At 42.5% G+C, this 22256-nt stretch overlaps 2 protein-coding genes, 1 long non-coding RNA gene and 1 pseudogene across 3 annotated transcripts in view; 2 read left to right on the top strand and 2 right to left on the bottom strand.

The window, feature by feature from the left end:
* Window positions 1-3394: 3394 nt before the first annotated feature.
* LOC106980922 (KRAB domain-containing protein 5-like) lies at window positions 3395-16582 on the top strand. The gene is made up of 4 exons (XM_053213937.1): window positions 3395-4010; window positions 10327-10465; window positions 13610-13736; window positions 14233-16582. Exons 2-4 carry the CDS (start codon window positions 10451-10453, stop codon window positions 14337-14339), a joined length of 249 nt encoding a protein of 82 aa, XP_053069912.1. The 5' UTR covers window positions 3395-4010; window positions 10327-10450; the 3' UTR covers window positions 14340-16582.
* On the bottom strand, window positions 4874-5370 carry LOC113593344 (60S ribosomal protein L36a-like; annotated as a pseudogene).
* Window positions 13604-22256, bottom strand: part of LOC128313764 (uncharacterized) — a 20694-nt gene continuing 12041 nt past the window's right edge. The window contains exon 3 of the long non-coding RNA XR_008294814.1: window positions 13604-13844. This is a non-coding gene — a long non-coding RNA (uncharacterized LOC128313764). The remainder of the gene's footprint in view (window positions 13845-22256) is intronic.
* The window catches only part of LOC128313763 (zinc finger protein OZF-like), a 13020-nt gene continuing 7366 nt past the window's right edge, over window positions 16603-22256 (top strand). The window contains exon 1 of the mRNA XM_053213935.1: window positions 16603-20529. The gene's annotated coding sequence lies outside the window, so the exon portion shown is untranslated. The remainder of the gene's footprint in view (window positions 20530-22256) is intronic.

Here is a 22256-nt window from a genome sequence, read left to right as displayed (position 1 = left end):
CAGGTGGCGAGGGGTTGGTTCAGAGGAGGGAATCTGCATCTCTGCTTCCCAGTGGCTCTCTCTCTCTCTCTCTCTCTCTTTCTTTCTTTCTTTTTTTTTTTTTTTGAGAGAGAGAGAGAGAAAGGCACATGAGCAGGGAAGGGACAGAGAGAGAATCTTAAGCAGACTCCATGCTGACTTAGGGCTCGAATTCACCACCTGAGAGATCATGACCTGAGCTGAGATCAAGAGTCGGACACTCAACCCCTGTTCCTGATGACTCTTGACAATCTTCCAGCCCCTCTGCTTATACAACTCCTTCACAAGCTCAGCCCTCCTGTTCTGATTTCACACCCTCAACCCTAGTCACATGTCCTTGTGTCTGAAATCACCTAGTTTGTGAGCACACCTTTCATTTGTAGAACTTTCAACCCTGTTTCTGTGATTACAGTGCATGTCTGAGTACCCCTCCTATGCTCAGATGTAACAGACTGGATCCATGGCTCACAGTAGCTTCTCCCAAAGCACACTGGAACTCCAAGCCTAAGAAATGTCTTAGGGGGATTAAGAAAAAAAAAAAAAAAAAGGAGGAGGAGGGTGGGGACTTTGAGAAACAAACCTCTTGGGAGGTCACAGTGTGCATTAGGTTACTAAAGGCTCAGAGAGTCCCATGATAAAAATACCCATTTAATTTTGTTGCGCTTGGACTTTACCACACTTAGTTGGCTACAGGACCTTTTTCTAACAGAACAGTCATAATACTCTGGGGAACAGGACCCCAAATAATCACAGCATTCTAAGGGACATCACATCTTGCCCAATATATATTCTATTGCACCTCTCTTACCGGACTGTGTGTCTTGTTTAAAAGCAAGGAGCCTGGGTGGCTCAGTCAGTTAAGTGTCCTACTTTGGCCCAGGTCATGAATTCATGGTTCGTGAGTTCAAGTGCTGCATCGGGCTCTGTGCTAACAGCTCAGAGCCTGGAGCCTGCTTTGGATTCTGTGTCTCCCTGTCTCTCTGCCCCACCCCTGCTTGCACTCTGTCTGTCAAAAATGAGTAAACATTAAAAAAAAAAAAAAAGGGCAAGGACCTTGGGGCACCTGTGTGGCTCAGTCAGTTGAGTGTCAGACTCTTGATTTTGACTCAGGCTGTGATCTCGGGGTGAATCCCTGATATCAAATACCTGCTTGGGATTCTCTCTCCCTCTGTCTCTGCCCCTCCCCCACACTCTCTAAACAAACAAACAGACAAATAAATAGCAAGGACCTTTTCCAAATCATCATGGCACCCCTGAGACACAGCAAAGTGCTTTATAAACTGCAGGCCAATAAATATGTGGTAAATGAATGCACTAAACCCAATCATCTCATTTCCATGATGAGAAAATAAAGCCAAATATGTCAACACAACTTTCTCCAGATCTTCCTAAATGTTTAAAAGGATGTCTTAGACAAAGAAGGTGCTCAGTGGGGCACCTTGGTGGCTCAGTCATTTGAGCACCTGACTTCGACTCAGGTCATGATCTCACAGTTTGTGAACTCGAGCCCAGTATCAGGCTCTCAGCTGTCAGCACAGAGCCTGCTTTAGATCTCCTGTCCCCCAGTCTCTCTCTGGCCCTCCCCTGCTCATGTTCTCTCTCTCTCAAAATAAATAAACTTAAAAAAAAAAAAAAAAGGTGGTCAGTAACTCTTGCAGAATGGAACAAAATAGAACAGAATAGCACAGAAGCTCCTCAGCTAAGCCCGAAGCCAAAAGTTCTCATAACACCATGACTCCCTATATCCTTCCCCTCTCCATTGCCCAAGTCAGGTGTCAGCCAGAAGAAAATGAAGATGACAAATCAGAAAATGGAAGCCATGGGAAAACCAAAGGTCCTTAGGGATGGGAGGGGGGGAAATGGTGTTTGCAGACTGAAGGGAGTCAACAGGACCTGTCTGTGTCTAATTTAGACTTAACTTCAATGTCTAACCTAAGACCTGGCCCTTCCAACAAACTCCCATATGAGTTCCAGTGCATACACAACTTAGTGCTGTACTGTACCACTCTCGTGGCAGAACCTTCTTCCCTTTTTTTCAAGTTTATTTTTGAGAGAGAGAGCGTGCAAGCACACGTGCACACACTCATGAGTGGGGGAGGGGCACTGAGAGAGGAGAGAGAGAGAGAATCCAAAGGAAGCTCCACATTGTCAGTGCAGATCCCTACTCAGGGCTCGAATTCACGAACTGTGAGATCATGACCTGAGCAGAAACCAAGAGTCAGACTCTTAACCGACTGAGACACCCAGGCTCTGGGTGGGAGGCCTGCTTGGGACTCTATCACTCCCCTGCTTGTGGTCTCTCAAAAAAAAACAAAAACAAAAACAAAAAAGACTTAAAAAAAAAAAGGAGTTCATTGAACCAAAATTTCTTGAGCACATAGCATCTCCTCTAACAAAAACGGTGGGTGTTTGTTGAGTCACTACCATGGGCCTAGACTTACGCTCATTTCTTGCACTACCTACACAGTGAAATAATACTAAGTTTCTTGCCAGTGTATAGGACCTGCTAAGGACTTTCCCGTCAATTTCTCATGCTTAACCTGCATGAGTCAAGGAGCACGAGAGGAGCTTTGGAGATGGGAATCTGATTCTCATTCTGTCAGTTAAAGCCGAGCACCCCATGGGAAAGCTCTTCACCCCTGAACTCTTGCCCACACTCTGCAAAACAAGACTAATTCTTGTGACCCATCTCTCCCACAGCAACTGGGAGCTAAGTAATAAAAACAATTGTAAAATTCACCTACCACATAAAAAAGTGCTATGAAGGCAATGCAATACTAATGACTTCTGTGAGATGGGGGGCTTTAAGAGGGAAGGAAAAGGGGCACCTGAATGGCTCAGTCAGTTGAGCATGGGAGTTCGGCTCAGGTGAGTTCAAGCCCCACATTGGGCTTGCTACTGTCAGCACAGAGCCCCGCTTGAGATCACCCCTCTCTCTCAAAAATAATAAACAAAAAACCAAACCAAACCAAAACAAACAAAGCCAAAACACCTTTATCCAATTCGTTCCCCTCGATTTATCTTGGATCAGGTTAAGCACCTCAGTTGACTGAGCGGTCCTTAAGGGCTGGGACTGGGCCCCACCGGCCTCTCTGACCCCACACCCAGCACAGCGCTTGGCACACAGTGGGTACTAGAAAAATGCTTGGAGAAAAGGAAACAGCACTTGGAAACCATCTATGTCAATTATGGCTCGGCCTCTAGTGAGTGACTCCGGGGAGGCCCTCCTCCTCTCCGGGGCTCGAACGACTAGCTTCCCAGGCTCTTTGTACCAGGAGAGCTCCAAGTGGCTGTGTGTGGCCCGCCCCCAGGACGCACAGGAAACCCAAGGCGGGGTGTGCAGGGGCACTCAGGGAAGGGCTCCAACCCCGCCCAGACCCAGACTTTCGGAAAGCTCGGGGTCCCCTCCGCCGTGCGTGCATCCAGTGCTTGCGCCGCGGCCGGCACTTGCGCACCGTGGGCCGGGGCTTTGCGCGCCCTCCAAGCTCCGCGCTCCTGCCTCCCCGGAAGCCCTCTCGGCGGAGAAGGGCCGGGGGTTCCCCGGGCGCCCCCCAGCGGAAGGTGGTGGGGAAGGAAGAAGGATTTGCAATAATACCTCGGGGAGGAGGCGGCCGAGGCGGAGGCGGCGGCAGCTAGAGGCGGAGGCAGAGGCGAAGGAGGGCCCCGGCCCCGGGCAGGCCCCGCCCCTCGCCCCGCCCCGCCCCGCGCCCAGGGCCGTGCAGCCTGCCCTTACCGTGCAGCCTGCTCTTACCGTGCAGCGCCGAGCTCTTCCCTGCCCGCTAACGCTACTTATCCCGGGAAAGCTCGCGCGGGGCGGGGGAGCAGACCCACAAACTAAAAGTGAAACTTGAGCAGCGCTGGCACGGCTGCTGGCTGGTGCCTTTCCCCCTCCTGCCTCCCCGCCGTCGCCACGCCCTCCGCTGAGAGCTGGAGGCCGACGTCAGGGGCAGGATTCCTGACTACGCTTGCAGGCATCTGTCCAGGTAACTAAGGTATGGGAAGGTGTGGGTCCGTACGGTGGGGGGAGGGGCGCCCGCTGGAGCTCCCGCTGGGCCGGAAGGTGGGCGCACGCAGGGCACGTTGCTTCCGGGGAGGAAGAGGAGGAGCCGCAGGCCTGCTGGGAGCTTGCAAAGGAGGTCGGGAGAGAGGGAGGTGTGGAGGAAGCCTCCTATCCTGCATGGAAGGCTGTGGAAGGCCACCTAGAAGGAGAAAGTCTGAGTGCAGGGGATGCTGAAGAAATGTGTCTGCTATGGAAGAGCCAATTTATGGCTCTGATCCAGAGTAGGAGAGAGCCTGCCATGGAATCCCCTTCTGAGATCTTGCTCCTGAGCCTCGCCCTGGATTCCCAGCAACGCTCAGCACCTGTTGGATGGCAGAACTGGCAAAGACCAGCTTCCCAACCCGCCCACTTCACGCAGGAGAAAACTGAACATGGGAAAAGAAACCACTTGCCCAGAGTCATGCACAACACAGATCCAGTCGTGGGACCCAGATGCTAGCTTCCCAGCCCTGTTCCTGCAGCCAGTCAGGGTGCTGACTCCCTCTGTCCCACAGAGCTATGAAGCAGGGTACCTGTCCGTGGGTCAACACACACCACCCTGTGAAGAGCTTACACCTATTCTTGGCCCCAAGAATCAGTTCCTGGAAGGGTCTGAGTTTTCGCTTTTGTTTTTTGTTTTTTTAACTTATTTTTAGAGAGAGAGGGCACCTATGCGTGTAAGAGGGGAGGGGCAGAAAGAGAATCCCACAAACCATGAGATCATGACCTGAGCTGAAATCAAGAGTCAGATGCTTAACCTACTGAGCCACCCAGGTGCCCTCTCCCCTCCCCCCCCCCCCCCCCCCCCGCCTTTTGTTGTTTGGAACATAACCTCAAGATCTTATTATCTTCATAATGTAATAAAATATGAAGCTTAGAACTGGATCACTTGGCCCTTTCTTTTCTTATCTCCTCCCAGTTCAAAATGCTTACATCTCATAATAGCCAGCATTCTCTTATCTGCAGTTGGTACCAACACACTGAAGCCTCAGAACAATCTTCTTTGTAGTTTTAGCCTTTTTCCAGAAAGTCAGTTTCGTTTGCCCACCATAGCCACTCTGCTTCCTGTCATAACATCACTTTCCCTGGGCATAAAGAGAACCTTTGCCTTTCTTGTGCTGTGTCACTTTGCAGGATTGGTGCTTGCCACACTTCTTGCAGAAAGTCTGGTGGGTTTTAGGAAGGTTCACCATGGTTGTGAGAGCACTATCAGCAGGGAAAGAAAGAGCTGGAAGGTTCTGATTGACGGTGAGCCCTGACTAACAATGACAGTCAGTTGCTTCAGGGCAGCTTCCTCTGTCCAGTGCCCAAAGGAAACTCTGTAGTTTAACATTTACTTCCCACCCTTGTCTAGAAGCCCAGAAAGCTTGCTATGTGCTTATACCTGTGAAATAAATAAATAAATAAATAAATCTGTGAGTTGGGCGAACTGTTTTGAATAGAGGCAAGCCTGTTTTTGGGAAGTGTGAGTCAGATTTTTTTTCCCCCTCTGACATTTGTAAATGCGAGCAATCATGAAAACCACATTTACGTAGTGAAGAGGTTGAAATGTTCAGCAGCTAGTGCCTGGAAGGCATTTCAAGGATGGGGACGTTGTTTCCTTGTATTTCTGGCCTCCGGGTACCTAAAGTAATAATCCCCACCTCAGAGATGTGGAAAATTTGGGGTTTGGAGCCCATGGCCAAGAAAGAATTCTTGAGATGTCTTTGGTGCAAAAAGGTGGTTTTATTAAAGCACAGGGACCATAGGCAGAGAGGGCTGCACTGGGGTTATGACAGGTGACTAATTATGTACCTTCAAGTTGGGAGGCGGTTAGGGATAGTGTAAGTCTAAGGAATTTTGGAAGCAAGGTTTCCAGGATCCTGAGGGGACTATCTATTGTTAAGAAAAGGTCATTTATTACTGTCTGGTAAAAACTCAGTCACAAGACCCTTCAGATGTATATCAGTGGGCCAGATGCTTAGAAGATGATTGCCAACATATATCTTGGGATGGGTGGGGAGGGGGTAGAGATAAAAGAAGTTTCCACAGGAATTTTTATATGTTAAAATAGACTTACAGGATCCTGGAGGGTTGGGTTAAGATTGCCTTTTGTCCTTAGTGAAGAGTCATCATCCAGGCAGCTAAATTCCTAGAGGAAATGTCACTCTCTGTGTTTCAAGGACTTGTGAATGGGCTATAGGCAGTATGGAAATTTATTTTCTTGTGCCTTTGTTTCCCACATCATTTCCCCCTGAATAATTTTGACCCTTAAATCTTTACGGCTGCTGAGGGTGGAAGGTCTCATCTTCTGTAACATCTTCCTACTGAATGAGGGGCATAGAGATGTCCCTACCTATGGGTCAACATTGATCAGTTGGGGACTTATATATATAGGACAGCTGAGTCCAAGGGAGATCTCATGTATGGATCTTCCTGAGTGCAAAGGATCATCTGTCAGCTTGAAGTTATGGCGGTGAAGGAATCTAGGCACCAAATAGAGAGACATGGGAGAAAACAACAAAACACGATTAGAATAACAAAACGAAAATTAAGCTCAAATAAGAGTCCTTTGGTAGTTGACAAAAATCCTCTTCCAGTCCAGGAGTTTGACCAATCATTAAAGGAAAGGGAGGGATCTTTTAGAGCAGCAATGTGAGTATTTATATCAGTTAGAAACCCAGAAACATTTTTATGGTGACCTGGAACATATACACGGCATTCTGTACTTAATGATAGCACATGTCACACCTTGTGCAGCAGGTAAAACGTCTAATGCCATTTTATTTTTAAAATTGCTTTACGCATTTGTATTCCTTCAGTGTTTAATAGGGAAATGCTATTTCGAGTGTCATTTAGGGCTTTGACTGTGTATTTATAGAGCTTCCATGTGCCAAGCAACATCCTCCAGTCCCAGGAGGGAACAAAGATGGATGCTAGGTGATCATACCGATAAGACACAGAACCTGTCCATCATTGTTTTAAATTTGGAAGTTTGGCTGGGTTGGTAATGGTTTTAATAATGCATCCATGTATCCAGGCAAAACCCAAAGTACAGTGGCCTATCCAGCCTGGGCTAAGCCATGGACACAGGTTAGACCCACATAGCCATCCAGTCCCCTCAGGAGCCGTCATCTAATTCCGGGCCTCCTTGAACTTCAGTCAGGATATCAAGGGCCATTTGGTTTTGGAGGGTTACCTTTCCAGAGCACTGTGGACACCAGACTAAATGTAAATAGTAATTAATTTCTTTAAGGCCCAAGCTATTTCCTGAATTATTTGTGCAATAAAAGACAGTCCGTTGTCACTTTGTGGGGATGAAGGCAGTCCAAATCTAGGGATAATTTCTTTTAGCAAGGATTTTGTCACCTCAGTAGCCTTTTTACTCAAGTAGCCTTGTGCAAACCCTATATTACCTTCCATTGATTATTTGGGGTGAGGGGGGATAATAAATATTTTCCTCTCATTATTAACAAGCCAGTCCTGTGCATATTTTGAATATCCTTGTTACTGGGCTATGTGAATTTCTTGGCCTGAGTAGACTGGAGTTATAGACTTTATCAGAGTTAGACTAGTGTAAGACTTCGTATTTGTTTATTTTGTGCTGCCTGCTTGGCTGCACAGCCTGCTAAATTGTTTCCTTTAGATCCTAAGGTCATATCTTTTTACTGTCCTTTGAAGTGAATTACAGCTACTTCCTTGGATAGGTGTACAGTCTCAAGAAGAGTAATCATTTAGGGCCCATATTTGATTGGGGAGTTATTATGGGCTTGATTGTAATCCCCTTTCCTTCCAAATTGTTCCGTGGGGTGTAGAATTAGGAACTCATATTTAGAGTCAGTATACATCTTAATTTTGAGACCCTTTGCCAGTTGTAAAGCATGAGTGACTCTGCTTCTTAGGCAGATGTATTTGCTGGGAGGGCTTTGGCCTCAGCAGTCTGAGTCAGACTGACTGTAGCCTACTGAGCTTTTCTTATCCCCCTTTCCATGAAACTACTGCTATCAATAAGCCAACTGTCATCAGCATTTTCAATAAGGGGAGTATTAAATCTGATTGGCTAGACTAAATGAGATCAATAATCTCTGAGCAGTCATGTTGTAACACAGATGTACGATAGTCAGGCCCAGACATAGGGGTAGCTGGATTTAAAATTGGACAGCTGTTAAGTATTTAAGGTATATTTAAGAGCATAACCTGGTATTTAATAAGTCAGCCTCCCATCACCCACTGGGCCTTTGGTCTCTAAGACACTCTGGACCTGATGTGGAGTCATTTCTGTCAGAGACTACCCCATAGCAAGTTTTGAGGTTTCTTTACCAGGAGGGCTGTTGTGTGCTTGTATAAAGCCTTTATTTCGAATTGTACATCAATAGAGGTCGTTCCTGGGACAAATAGGACTAAGGAATAAAACCATCAAAAAACCCTCTTTGTTTGAGGTCTAGCCTTGCTAATATCCTAATTATGAGGAATCATTGGCAAGTGGGAGAAGACTTGTCTCAGGAGATAAGGGCATTCCTAAGTGCATTATCCAATCCACAAGTCCATAGTTAACCCTGGACTGGGGTACACTCTGGCTTTTAAAGAGCAATTTTGTCATTCTAGCCACAAAGAATTGATCAAGGTGATAGTTGAGTTATGAAGTTGTTGGGGAATCCATCCCATTTTCCAACTGTTCAAATAATCATATGTCCATGGGGTCCTGTTGTCCCCATAGAATAATGAGCAACTATCATCCAGTATGTCAGGAGGACTTTGAGGCCTTGGACCCTTAAGGTTCTCATAATTAAGTTTTTTTTTTTCCTCTTGTGATTTTGTCTTATGTCAGTTTAACTATTATAACAACCAAAGAATTGAGAATGGAAGAAGAAGAAAGCTTTCCTCTCCTACATATTCATTCTGTTACTGAAAACTGACATCAGTACTCCAGAGCCAATATAACCAGAAGTCAGAGACTGGGAAAAAGAGGAAAAATAGCTTTATTGTTTTGCCAGGCAAAGGTGGCTGCAGCAGGTTAGGGCCTTCAGAACTGTAAGCCCACCCGGAGGAAGGGGCTGGAGGGTTTTGTAGGGAAATGTGGGACCTATCTGGGTTAGACAGGAATTATCTTTGCTGCCAGCCTTGTTCATCATATTTTCAGTGCAGTACCGGTTCTGTAAAGGCAAAAAAAAAAAAAAAAAAAAAAAAGCTAAGAAGGAAAGACTGAAAGTTTCCCAAAGGAGAGAAAAAAAAAAGGTTAGTTTAATGTCAACACTCATTGATGTTTTGATGTAGCCATTTTGATTTTTGTTCAACTTTATGTTTTTTAAGTGGTTTCAGTTTGAGTCATCAGGACAACTGTAGTAAGACCACTTCATATTTTACAGTGAAAAACCACTCGATATTTTCTAGAATGGCTAAAATAAAGAAAAAGGATAACACCAAATTTCCATTTAAATGTTGAGGAGTTACAATTCTCATATATTGCTGATGGAAGTGTAAAAAATACATTCACTTCAGAAAACTGTGTGTGGCAGTTACTTATGAAAATAAACATTTTCCTACTGAAGAGGGGCATTTTCTCACCCCAAAATGTATCTTTGTCCTAAGAATTATTATAGGTTGTTATTTTAAAGAAACAACAAAGGAAAACCTTTAAACCCAGTACAAGTTTCCTTTGTAAGAGACATTTGCATGTCTGATACATGTGCATATATCAGGGAAAGTCCCATTTGTAAGGGTGTCTCCCTCCATGAAGCCAAAGGAGAGAGAATGTGTAATTCTCCAGAAACTCTGATCAGTGAAGAAGGAATGGATTTAAATGTGGATAACAATCATAGCCTTGGTTAATGTTTTTTTTTTTTTTTTTTTTTGCTTGGTCACCTCCCCAAAAGCTTCACCATAGATCACACTTGGAGTTTCAAACAACAGTCATATCTGATGCCTTCCCCCTCAGATTCCATCACTTGGTGTCAGTGGGAACAACAGTGTTGTTTTAAGTGCTCCAGGTGATTCTAAGTGAGGCCAGGGTTAAGCACGAAGGCTTCCCATTAATTTAAGAGAGTGGAGTGCAGGGTTTGGCTCAAGGAGAGGTAACTAGATCTCCCCTACAGGAGCCTGTGTGGGTCAGGCCCATGCAGCACATTGTTCCTATGCTGTAGCAGAATGGGTAGGAGGAGAAGCCCCTGAAAGAAGAGAAGGAAGAGTCAGTCACTGATTGGTCTGCAAGTAGGAACTCATAGTTTCCAAATATCAGGATGCAAAAGACTAGGAAGTTTCGCCTTTTTTGCATTACAATGTCCTGCCTGCAGGTGAGCAGTTTACTTTTGAAGAGGCTCTTCCAGTGGGTATAAAGGCATTTTCCCCTGATGCAGCAGTGATTTCTCCACAAATATCTTCTGAGAAAGAAATCTAGAAAACGAGGTGAAAGAAGAAATGGCCAATCCTCAGGTAAGCCTGGTATCCCAGGTCAGAGTCTGTATTGTCTTTTTCTCTTGAAATTCCATGCATTTAGAAATTGGAAATGTTGATTCCTCTACTTCTGATGTTTCTGCCTCATTTTTTCACCTAATTTTAAAACCTTTTCAGAAATGATATTCAAGGTTATATCTTTAGAACACTGTTGCAGACTTTGAGTCCGGAGTTCTCTCTTGTCCAGTAAGAGAACAGATGCAGAATTGAATATGAGAGGCTAATGTCCAGGAGGGGACAAGAGCCCTGAACACGGGTTTTGTCTCCGTATTTATTGAGCTCTTAAGAATTTACATATGTGATGAATGTGCAGAAGAAAACAATAAGATAGTGACCTTTAACTTGTGGGTGTAAGAAGCAAAAGGTTTGGGGAGCAAGTGGCATTAGAAGTTGAGATTAAAGCACAATGATATATATTGGCACCAGACAACAGATGGACAATACAGCCTTTGTGGGCTGTACAGCCAAGTAGCTGTTATCTCCAAAGTTTAAGATTTCTGGAGCATGCTGCCTCAAGGCTAACAAGGCACCCTTTTCACTAGCTAACCTTGGGTGCTTTCGCTCATTGGCAGCTTTCTGCCTCTATGCTTTGTCTTACTTAATGACTGGCCTTGGGCGCTTTCACCCTGTGGTGGCTTTATGCCCTAAGCCTTGTTAACCCATTGGTGCAAGCCAACAGACTTCTTTTTTTTTTTTTTTAATTTTTTTTTTAATGTTTATTTATTTTTGAGACAGAGAGAGACAGAGCGTGAGCAGGGGAGGGTAAGAGAGAGAGGGAGACACAGAATCTGAAGCAGGCTCCAGGCTCTGAGCTGTCAGCACAGAGCCCTACGAACTGTGAGATCATGACCTGAGCTGAAGTCGGAGGCTTAACCGACTGAGCCACCCAGGCGCCCCACCAACAGACTTCTTAAACTTACTTCCCACCGAACACTCCTCCCCTATTTCCCAGAGACTATTCCTTATTCTCCAACCTGGCTTCCAATAGGGAACCAACAATTGTCGCTTTGATGTAAAGTCCTGCATGTATTGAAAATATTCCCCTTGTGACAGATTCACAGGGGAAGGTGTTGAGTCCAAGATTCCTATTGCTGATTGGCTCTGTTCTTGGGATTTCAATCAATTTCTTACATAGGTTCCATCTGGATGCGTTATCAGCTCTGTGTAGACCAGGATTAATACAATGCACAAATGCACAGGATGGATATGAGGCCCAAATAACTCGGAAAGTTCTTGAAAAAAATGGGAGGCTTCCTCCTTAGAATGTGAAGAAGATACTGTTTAAAATATACTGGATATTACAGAACGTGGAAAGTGTATGTGATTGAACTTTGTATAAATGCACTGTATTTTCATAATTGGATTTTAATTCTGATTCACTCTTTTGTGGCCACAAGAACACACCACTAATAATAGATCCTTTGGCATGCCTTAGGCACTGATATCATTTTTCTCATTAAAGCTGATGCTACCTTCTATTATTTGGCTTGGTGTCTTTGCCGGATTTCTCCCTTACAAAGTTCATATTTGTCCTCTCATCATTCATAAGGATCTTAGGTGGGTTTATGGAATGATGTTCAGAAACCATCACAATTAAACTGGAAACTTTTTTCTGAGCTTCCCTTGCTTGCAGTTTTTGATGAGGAAAACAAAGACAAAAGAAGTGTAGATAAAATTAAATTTCCTTGAACTTGCAGTGCATTTGTAAATACCTGGGATAGGTAGAGTATGACATTGTTCAAGGAATGCCCAACAGCCTTAATTTAATGCTTTGTTAGATGCAAAAAAGGACTTTAGCTTGACCAGAGCCAGACTTGCAGGACTCTATTGGTCTTCTTTAACATATGAAAATCTCTTTAGAAACTTTCTTATCTCTACTCCCCAACTTAAAAGTATGAAATCAATGGCTTCTCCAAATGACAGTGTACGTTGCTCTGCCCATGGGTCATTACCCATGCTTTATTAAAAACAACTTTTTACACCAAAGTCACCTCAAAGATACTTTCTTGACCCTGAATTCCAGTCCCACATCACATCAGTTTTCACTGGACAATGAAGGGCTCACCTTTCTGTTGTAAGGACATTGACTTGTGGGAGTGGAGATTCTAAATCAGACTTCCACCCTCTATGTTTTTTTTTTTTAATGTTTATTTATTTTTGAGAGAGTGTGAAGGGGAAGGGGCAGATAGAAGAGGAAGACACAGAATCTGAAGCAGTCTCTGGGCCTCTGAGCTGTCAGCACAGAATCCAATGTGGGATTTGAACTCACAAACCCTGAAATCATGACCTGAGCTGAAGTCAGATGCTCAACCAACTGAGCTACCCAGGTGTCCCCCATCCTGTATGTTTGTAATTCATTCCACATCAGGACACAGAAATACCATTCTATTTACTTCTTTGTATTTTCATAAAATGAAAACAAGAATCATATGACTGACATGTTTAAATATCTTAAAATCCTGAAATATAACAGTCATAGATAGAAACTACACCAGGTGGAGTCACCACAGAAAGGAAACTTGATTTTTCACCAGTAAGGAGATCACAGGCAATAACTTCCAAAGCAGAGACACACAGAGGGAAGGGGAACGGTTTCCTTTTATTTAGGGTTTGGGTGGATATTTAGAAAGAGAGGCCTTGTCATATAGATGTGGGCATAAGATCACACATGTTCCTTAAGACAACAGTTCTTTACATACTTTGTATCTTATATAAATGAGGTTTGTGTTCCTACTTGGGTGGGGATTTTAGTATTATAATGAGTAATGGTAATGAGTCACAAGGAGACTGGGTTACTCCTTGGTCCATCTGCAGAGGTGTGAGTCAGGGGTTCAGCTCAAACTAGGCCAATCCAAGCTCTTCCTCAGGGCAGTCATTGCCTTTTGTTGGATACTTTCTGTTTCCATCACAGGAGACTGTGCCCATGGGGTGTTTTGCCTGAAATAAAAGATAAGTTGGAAAGAAGAGGTTAAGTAAAATGAGGACTAAGGTCAGCAGGCACAAGCAGGTAAGCAGTAAAGGTCAGGTCTTGGGTCTAGCTGGTGACATTAACTCCCTCTTTCATCTTAGGTACGATTATGAACCCCACCTTGGGCCACTTGGTAACTGTGGTATTTATTGCAGGAACTGCTGACCTTCAACGATGTGGCCATAGAATTCTCTCAGGAAGAGTGGGGTTTCCTGAACCACAGTCAGCGGGAGCTCTATAGAGATGTCATGTTAGAGAACTATGGACACCTCCTCCTCTTGGGTGAGGATAACTCCTTCCAGACTTCCCAAACCACACTCGGGGTTTTGTTCCTTCCTTTGAAGACTGTCTCTTGGAAGCTTCCTCTTCGCATGACTGGAATTCAGATCCCTGCAGTAAGGGAAAGAAGTAGGGGTTTGAAGATAGAGAAATATCTTCCTGATATTTCCTTTTCAGCTTCAGCTTTCTCTTAAGGTACCATCATCATTTATGTTGCTTAGTGGCCATTCTAAACATTGAATGGCATAACAAGGTATTGCCCACATCTTAAACCCCAGTTTTTGCTCCTTATTATTGTGTCTAGTACATGGAAGTGGGAGGTCAAGATGTGAACATTGGAAATCCCTTCTGTGTGTTCTCAAAGGGGCTGTTGGGCAACAGCATTTGGGAAATCATTTTCTAGAATTCTACAATGTCCTCTTTCATCTACTGAGCATAGTAGTGGACTGAAAGGTAGAATCTCCAGTAATACTCCTATTCCTTTTTTTCCAATTTACAGGTCTTGTGTCAAAACCAGACCTGGTCAACTTCTTGGAGCAAAAGAAGGAGGCTTGGGATGTGAATGGAAAGGGGACAGTAGCCACACATCCAGGTAGGTGGACCTGAATGAAGCAAATGACAGAGGAGAGGTCCAAATGTGAGGGAGGAAGATAGACCTTAAAATGTAGTTCAAGTGACTCTCCTTGAATGGAAGTTAGTCGAGAAGCCTAGTTTTATTTCTCTCCCTCTTACAGAGGGACATCTGCTACCCAACATTATCATGCCTTTATACTCCCTAAGGATTCTTCTTTAGCTCCAGTGATGGTCCATCATGTCCACTGTGAGGGCCAGAAGATTCCCCTTGGAGTGTGAGGGCCTCCATAATCTGAGATCTTCTCCTTTGCTTTGAGGGCTCCAGAGAAATCTCGGTATTTCTGAGGAACTGTATGCTAAGCCATTTCTAAATTCTGTTTTGCCTCCTGTTACAAGTGTGTTAAGAGTAGTGGCGGCCATATTGGGTTTTGGTGTAGAAATCCCTGGAACACTGGAGACCATGATCACACATTTTCTGGTTTATGGTTTCCAATATTATGGAGGCTTTAGTCTTAATCCTAAAAAATTGAGAGTCAGTAATTTTATCAGGTAACAAAGCACCTCCCTAATAGGAGAAAGTCTAATCCGTTAGTTCACTTCAAAAATTCATTTTTCTTTGTATTAACTGAAGCTGAAATCTCTGTTCTATGTGATCATTCCTCAGTGATGAAATAGTTTTTTTAACTTGTTTTTAATGTTTATTTATTTTTAAAAAAGAGAGAGAGAAGGAGATAGAGCATGAGCATAGGAGGGACAGAGAGAGAGGGAGACAGAATCTGAAGCAGGCTCCAGGCTCTGAGCTGTCAGCACAGAGCCTGATGCCGGGCTCAAACTCACGAGCTGTGATCATGACCTGAAGTCGGACGCTTAACTGACTGAGCTATCCAGGTGCCCGTGATAAAATAATTTAATGTACCTATTCGTATCCTAGAATTCTTGCTTAAATTAATGTCACAGGGGACCTAGAACATTTAGAATGTAGAATTTGCAGCGTGTAAAAAAGTTTCAATTGTAACATTCATTAATAATTGTATCATTTTATAATTTTGACTTATAGAAGTTCTTGTTACCTTTTTATATGTGTTTTCACTTTCTGGTTAGTTATATATGAGATTCATCTCTGATTTTTAGCTCAAACATTATGATATGGGCATGTGCTTTATAAGAAGTGAGGTGTAGGGTCACCTGGGTGGCTCAGTCGGTTAAGTGTCTGACTTCAGCTCAGGTCATGATCTCACAGTTCATGGGTTTGAGTCCCATGCCGGGCTCTTTGCAACAGCTCAGAGTCTGGACACTGCTTCAGATTCTGTGTCTCCCTCTCTTTATGCCCTTCCCCTGCTCACACTCTGTCTCTCTCTTAAAAATAAAGATTAAAAAAAATTTTTAATAATAAAAAAATTTCAAAAAAGAAGTGAGGTGGATAATTCATAAAATTTTCATATTAAAAAAGTAGTTTTCTTTAAATAAAATTTAGGAAGAATTAATCATTAGGGTTTTTCTCAACTTAATCCCAAGTATCTGTTTTTCTGAACTTAATTCCAAATATTTATTTTTTCTAAAGTGATTTCCCTTATATTTTACAACTTTGATGGTGTTTATTTAGAAATGAAGGGTTTTGTTCATCTGCTTGGTACTAAAGAATGGATTATAGCTTCGCATTCATAGTAAGAGAAAGAATATATTAATAACATAAAGCATTTTAAATGTATTTTCAGTGTTTACTCATGAAATTTTTCATGAGAGCTCTTTATGGTTGGTTTTTTTAAGTTTATTTATTTATTATAAGAGAGACACAGAGAGAGAGGGAGAGAGAGAATTCCAAGCAGGCTCTGTGTTCCCAGAGTGGAGCCCAATGTGGAACTCAAAGTCATAAACCGCGAGATCGTGACCTGAGCCGAAACCAAGAGTCTGACGCTTAACCAACTGAGCCACCCAGGCGCCCCATGTTTATGACTGATTTTAATGAAAATTGTTTACTATTTATTGTCAATGAGACATTACGATAAGTCAAAATGATTACTTTTCATGAGTACACAGTCACAGTTTAAAATTATAGTTACATAGCAAGTTTCCTTTTAAAAATTCATCTGTTTTTGTGTAGTACTTTTGGTTTAAATTTTGTTATTCTGGCTTTGCAGTCCCATAGTAATATGCTTCCTTTTGTCGGGACCTTCCACAACATTAGGTAGCTGCTTTTGTCATGGTGTTTTAAAATTCTCCTTTTCTCTGTAATTTTCGAGGTTAATTTTATAATGTGTCACTGTGTTCATGTTTTTTTTTTTCTTTAATTTTTTTTTTCAACGTTTATTTATTTTTGGGACAGAGAGAGACAGAGCATGAACGGGGGAGGGGCAGAGAGAGAGGGAGACACAGAATCAGAAACAGGCTCCAGGCTCTGAGCCATCAGCCCAGAGCCTGACGCGGGACTCGAACTCACGGACCGCGAGATCGTGACCTGGCTGAAGTCGGACGCTTAACCGACTGCACCACCCAGGCGCCCCATGTTTTTTTTTTTTTTTTTAAATCATGCTTCACTGTGTTCATATCTTGACATTTATCCTGCTGTGAATTTATTGAGCTTGTTGAAATTGTCTCTTTTTTCCACATATGTAAGAAGTACAAACCTTTAGTTTTTTATGTAGGCTCTCTGCCCCCTTTCATTCTCCTCTCCTTATGGGATCCCCTTAATTTACATTTGGACCTCTTTTTTGTGTGTCACTTGAGTCATGTAGGCTCCATCCTTTTACATATTTTTCTAGTCTCGTCCCACTAGATAATTTAAAACAAGGTGTCTTTAACTTGTCTGATTCTTTTCTGCTTGATCAAGTCCATCCCCCACCCAACACCCCACCAACAACCCTCAGTTTGTTCTCTGTATTTAAGAGTCTCTTATGGTTTTCTCCCTTTCTGTTTTTATCTTGCATTTACTTTCCTCCCCCTGTGATTATCTGTTTTGTTTCTTAAAGTCTAAATATGAGTGAAGTCATATATTTTTCTTTTTCTGGCTGACTTATTTCACTTAGCATAATACACTTCAGTTTCATCCATATTGTTCCAAATGGCAAGATTTCATTCTTTTTGATCGCTGAGTAATATTCCATTGTTATATATATACCACACCTTCTTTATCCATTCATTAGTCGATGGACATTTGGACTCCTTCCATATTTAAGCTATTGTCAATAGTGCTGCTATAAACATTGGGGTGCATGTGCCCCTTTCCTGTATCCTTTGTATAAGTGCAATGGCTGGGTTATAGGGTAGTTCTATTTTTATTTTTTTGAGGAAACTCCATACTGTTTTCCAGAGGGGCTGCACCAGTTTGCATTCCCACCAGCAGTGCAAAAGAGTCTCTCTTTCTATGCATTCTTGCCAGCATCTGTCATTGTCTGAGTTGTTAATTTTAGCAATTCCGACTGGTGTGAGGTGGTATCTCATTGTGGTTTTGATTTGTATTTTCCTGATGATGAATGATGTTGAACATTTTTTCATGTGTCTATTAGCCATCTGGATGTCTTCTTTGGAAAAGTGTCTATTTGTGTCTTTTGCCCATTTCTTCACTGGATTATTTGGCTTTTTTTGGGTGTTGAGGTTAATAAGTTCTTACTAGATTTTGGATACTAACCCTTTATCTGATATGTAATTTGCAAATATCTTCTCCCATTCTGTCTGTTTTGCTGTTTGTTTTTTAGTTTTGCTGTTTGTTTCCTTCCCTGTGCAGAAGATTTTTATCTGGATGAAGTCCCATTTTTGGTTTTGTTTCTCTTGCCTCTGGAGACATGACAAGTAAGAATTTCATGCGGCTGAGGTCAAAGAGGTTGTTGCCTGTTTTCTCCTCTAGGATTTTGGTGGCTCCCTGTCTTACAGTTAGGTCTTTCATCTATTTTATTTTTGTGTATGGTGTAAGAGAATCGTCCAGGTTAATTCTTCTGCATGTCGCTGTCCAGTTTTCCCAACACAGTTTGCTGAAGAGACTGTCTTTATTCCATTGGATATTCTTTCCTGCTTTGTCAAAGATTAGTTGGCTGTACATTTGTGGGAACCCAATTCTGGGTTCTCTATTCTGTTCAAGTGATGCATGTGTCTGTCTTTGTGCCAGTACCATACTGTCTTGATGATTAAAGCTTTGTTAACACAGCTTGAAGTCTGGAATTGTGATGCCTCCAGCTTTGGTTTTCTTTTTCAACATTACTTTGGCTATTCTGGGTCTTTTGTGGTTCCACACAAATTTTAGAATTGTTTGTTCTAGCTCTATGAAGAATGCTGGTGTTACTTTGATAGGGATTACACTGAATTATGTAGATTGCTTTGGGTAGTATCAACATTTTAACAATATTTGTTCTTCCAATCCATGAGCATGGAACGTTTTTCCATTTCTTTGTGTCTTCTTCAATTCCTTTCATAAGCTTTCTATAATTTTCAGTGTGTAGATTTTTCACCTCTTTGGTGAGGTTTATCCCTAGATATTTTATGGTTTTTGTTGCAATTGTAAATGGGATTGATTCCTTGATTTATTTTTCTGCTGCTTCATTATTGGTGTATAGAAATGCAACTGATTTCTGTACATTGATTTTATATCTTGCGACTTTGCTGAATTCATGGATTCACTTCTAACAGTTTTTTTTTTGTGGAGTCTTTTGGGTTTTTCATGTTGTCAGTGAAGAGTGAGAGTTTGACTTCCTCCTTGCCAATTTGGATGCCTTTTATTTCATTTTGTTGTCTGATTGATGAGGGTAGGACTTTCAACACTATGTTGAATAACAGTGGTGACAGTGGACATCCTTGTCATGTTCCTGACTTTAGGAGGAAAGCTCTCAGTTTTCCCCATTGAGGATGATATTAGCTGTGGATTTTTCATATATGGCCTTTATGATGTTGAGGTATGTTCCTTCTATCCCTACTTTCTTGAGGTTTTTCATCAGGAAAGGATGCTGTACTTTGTCAAATGCTTTTTATGCATCTATTGAGAGGATCATATGGTTCTTATCTTTTATTAATGTGATGTACTATGGTGATTGATTAGGGATATTGAACCAGCCCTGCATCCTAGGAATAAACCTCACTTGATTTTGGTGAATAATTCTTCTAATGTATTGTTGGATCTGGTTGGCTAGTATCTTGTTGAGAAATTTTGTATCCATGTTCATCAGGGAAATTGGTTTGTAGTTCTCCATTTTAGTGGGGTTTTTGTCTGATTTGGGAATCAAGGTAATGCTGGCCTTGTAGAATTAGTTTGGAAGTTTCCCTTCCATTACGATTTTTTGGAACAGCTTCAAAAGAATAGGTGTTAAATCTTTGAATTTTTGGTAGAGTTCCCCCTAGGGAGCCATCTGGCCCTGGAGTCTTGTTTGTTGGGGGATTTTTGATTACCAATTCAGTTTCTTTACTGGTCTGCTCAAATTTTCTATTTCTTCCTGTTTTAGTTTTGGTAGTTTACATGTTTCTAAGACTTTGTGTATTTCTTCCAGATTACCCAATTTGTTGGCATGTAATTGCTCATAATATTCTCTCATTGTGTTTCTGCAGCGTTGGTTGTGATTTCTCCTCTTTGATTTGTGATTTTATTTATTTGGGTCCTTTGCTCTTTCTTTGTGATCAATCTGGCTAGGTATTTATCAATTTTGTTAATTCTTTCAAAGAACCAGCTCATGGTTTGTTTGCTATTGATCTGTTGTACTGCTTCTTTTTGTTTGTTGTTTTTTTCCCCGATATCATTGATTTCTGCTCTAATCTTTTTTCTGGTTTGGGCTTTATTTGCTGTTCTTTTCCCTGCTCCTTTGGGTGTAAGGTTATGTTCTGTATTGTGTTCCCTATATACTTCCTATTACTGCCTTTACTGCATCCCAGAGGTTTTTGGATGGACTATTTTCATTTTCATTGGCTTCCGTGTACTTTTTAATTTCCTCTCTAATTTCTTGGTTAACACATTAATTCTTTAGTAGGATAATCTTTAATCTCCAAGTATCCATGGTCTTTCCAAATTTTTTCTTGTGGTTGATTTTGAATTTTATAGCATTGTGGTCTGAAAATATCATGCATAGTTTTCTGATATCATTTAGTTATCTAGTTGTTTTCCATTCTTCCTCCATGAGCACCTTTATGATGTTTTTTTTTTCCTTTTTTTTTTAAGATTTTATATTTAAGTGATCTCTACACCCATGTGAGGCAAGAACTCACAACCCCAAGATCAAGAGTCACACGCTCCACCAACTGAGCCAGCCAGGTGCCCCATTTATGATCATTTTTTGAAATCTTTGTTGGGCAATTATTAGTTCTTTATTAATTTAGGGCCAGTTTTGTAGGTTTATTTTGTTCTGATTTAAATGCATTTTTCCATTTCTTGGTATATTTTGTGATCTTTTCATGAGATTTGGGAATTAAAAACAAAAACCCTCTGGGCACAGGCTTATGGACTTGCTTTGTAGAAAAGAACACAAATAATGGTATTTCTGGTGCCTCTCACACATGATCTGGGCATTTGTAATGTCTGAGTTTTTGTTATTTCCCAGTTTAAGAAGTTGTAGTTACAATTATTCCTCTCTTTGTCTACAGCTCTGTAGTTTCTGTTGTTTGAACAAATGCTGACCTTTTATCTGAGTGGCCACCACACTGTGTCCAGAGGATGCTCTCATTCCCTCTATTTTCCATGTAATCCATGACAGAAACAAGTCCCTTACACAGCTGCAAAGAAGTTGTGAATATACAGGTCACTCATTTGTTTCCATCAGGAGAGTCAAGGGAAATGGATTGCAGTGCTGTGGAGGGCAGGGAGCTGTGGCTGTGGAGAGGGGTGAGAGAAAGGAGACCACACAGGGGAATTCAGGAGAATGCTTCTCCAAAGCCAGTGGCGTGGCAAATGAGAGGGGCTATACTTCATAAGTTCTTAAAACTATTATGGCTTAAAGCCTAGAGTTTTAACAGTCAGGTGGAGACAAATAGCCACTGCATTGCACCTGGAGAGAAGGCAGGTACACTACCCAGGGGCAGACAGCTTGGAAACAATGATCTGAAGAACACTTGGAGCACACAGGGGTGAGATTATTCACTATTCTAGGAGCATTACCCTCAGAGGCAACATTCACTGAGATGCCTGCTTGAGAGCAAAGGAGATGGGTGACACCATTTCCCTCCCCACTCCTCAGAATAAACATAGAGTCACTTGAGTGAAGCAGCTTAGTGGGGACACTGGCTGTCTAAGTTGGTTACACCAACCTCCCCCCACCCCCACCCCCACCCCCACCCCATGCTGTGGTGGGAGTACCATCCTGATTCAAGCTTGCCTCAGGCTCAAAAAGGTCAGCTCCTCTCCAGGAGACATACACAAGCTGCTGCCCACACCACATTTCCTGACCAGATAGTTCTGCAGGGCCTCAGTTCTGGTGGAGTCGGTATCAGGTCTGATTTCACAAAGAGACCAGACCACACCTAGTGAACAGTCGCCACGTTCAGGCGAGGGACCAATTACTGTTCACAGCAGGCAAGGAGAGCATCTGCGGATCTGGCCTGGAGGATATAATAGAAGATAGAACTGCCTTTTCTAACTTCCAGAGGAAGGCAGAGATTTAGACAAAGTGCCAAGATGGAAGAATGTTTCCCAAATGAAAGAACAAGATGTGGCTTCAGCCAGAGATCTAAGCAAAACATTTATCAGTAACAAACCAAATGGAGAATATAAGACATTAATCATAAGGACATTCACTGGGTTGAGAAAAGAATCACACGAACCTTACTTTATTTTTGAGAGAGAGAGAGAGACAAAGCGTGAGCAGGGGAGGGACAGAGAGAGAGAGAGACAGAATCCAAAGCAGGCTCAGACTGTGAGCTGTCAGCACAGAGCCTCAGGCAGGGCTCAAACCCACAGACTGATGGGGTCAGATCATGACCTGAGCCGAAGTTGGGCACTTAATCGACTGAGCCACTCAGATGCCCTTTGAGAACTTTACCACAGAG

This window comes from Acinonyx jubatus, unplaced genomic scaffold (assembly GCF_027475565.1).
Source record: "Acinonyx jubatus isolate Ajub_Pintada_27869175 unplaced genomic scaffold, VMU_Ajub_asm_v1.0 scaffold_27, whole genome shotgun sequence".
NCBI classification, from domain to species: domain Eukaryota; kingdom Metazoa; phylum Chordata; class Mammalia; order Carnivora; family Felidae; genus Acinonyx; species Acinonyx jubatus.
The sequence above is the reverse complement of the archived record's forward strand: the minus strand, read 5'-3'. Positions and strand labels throughout refer to the sequence as shown.

Coding starts and splice junctions, on each gene's coding strand:
- LOC106980922 (XM_053213937.1), top strand. Junction 13,737..14,232: donor TGGACACCTCCTCCTCTTGG/GTGAGGATAACT, acceptor TCCAATTTACAG/GTCTTGTGTCAAAACCAGAC.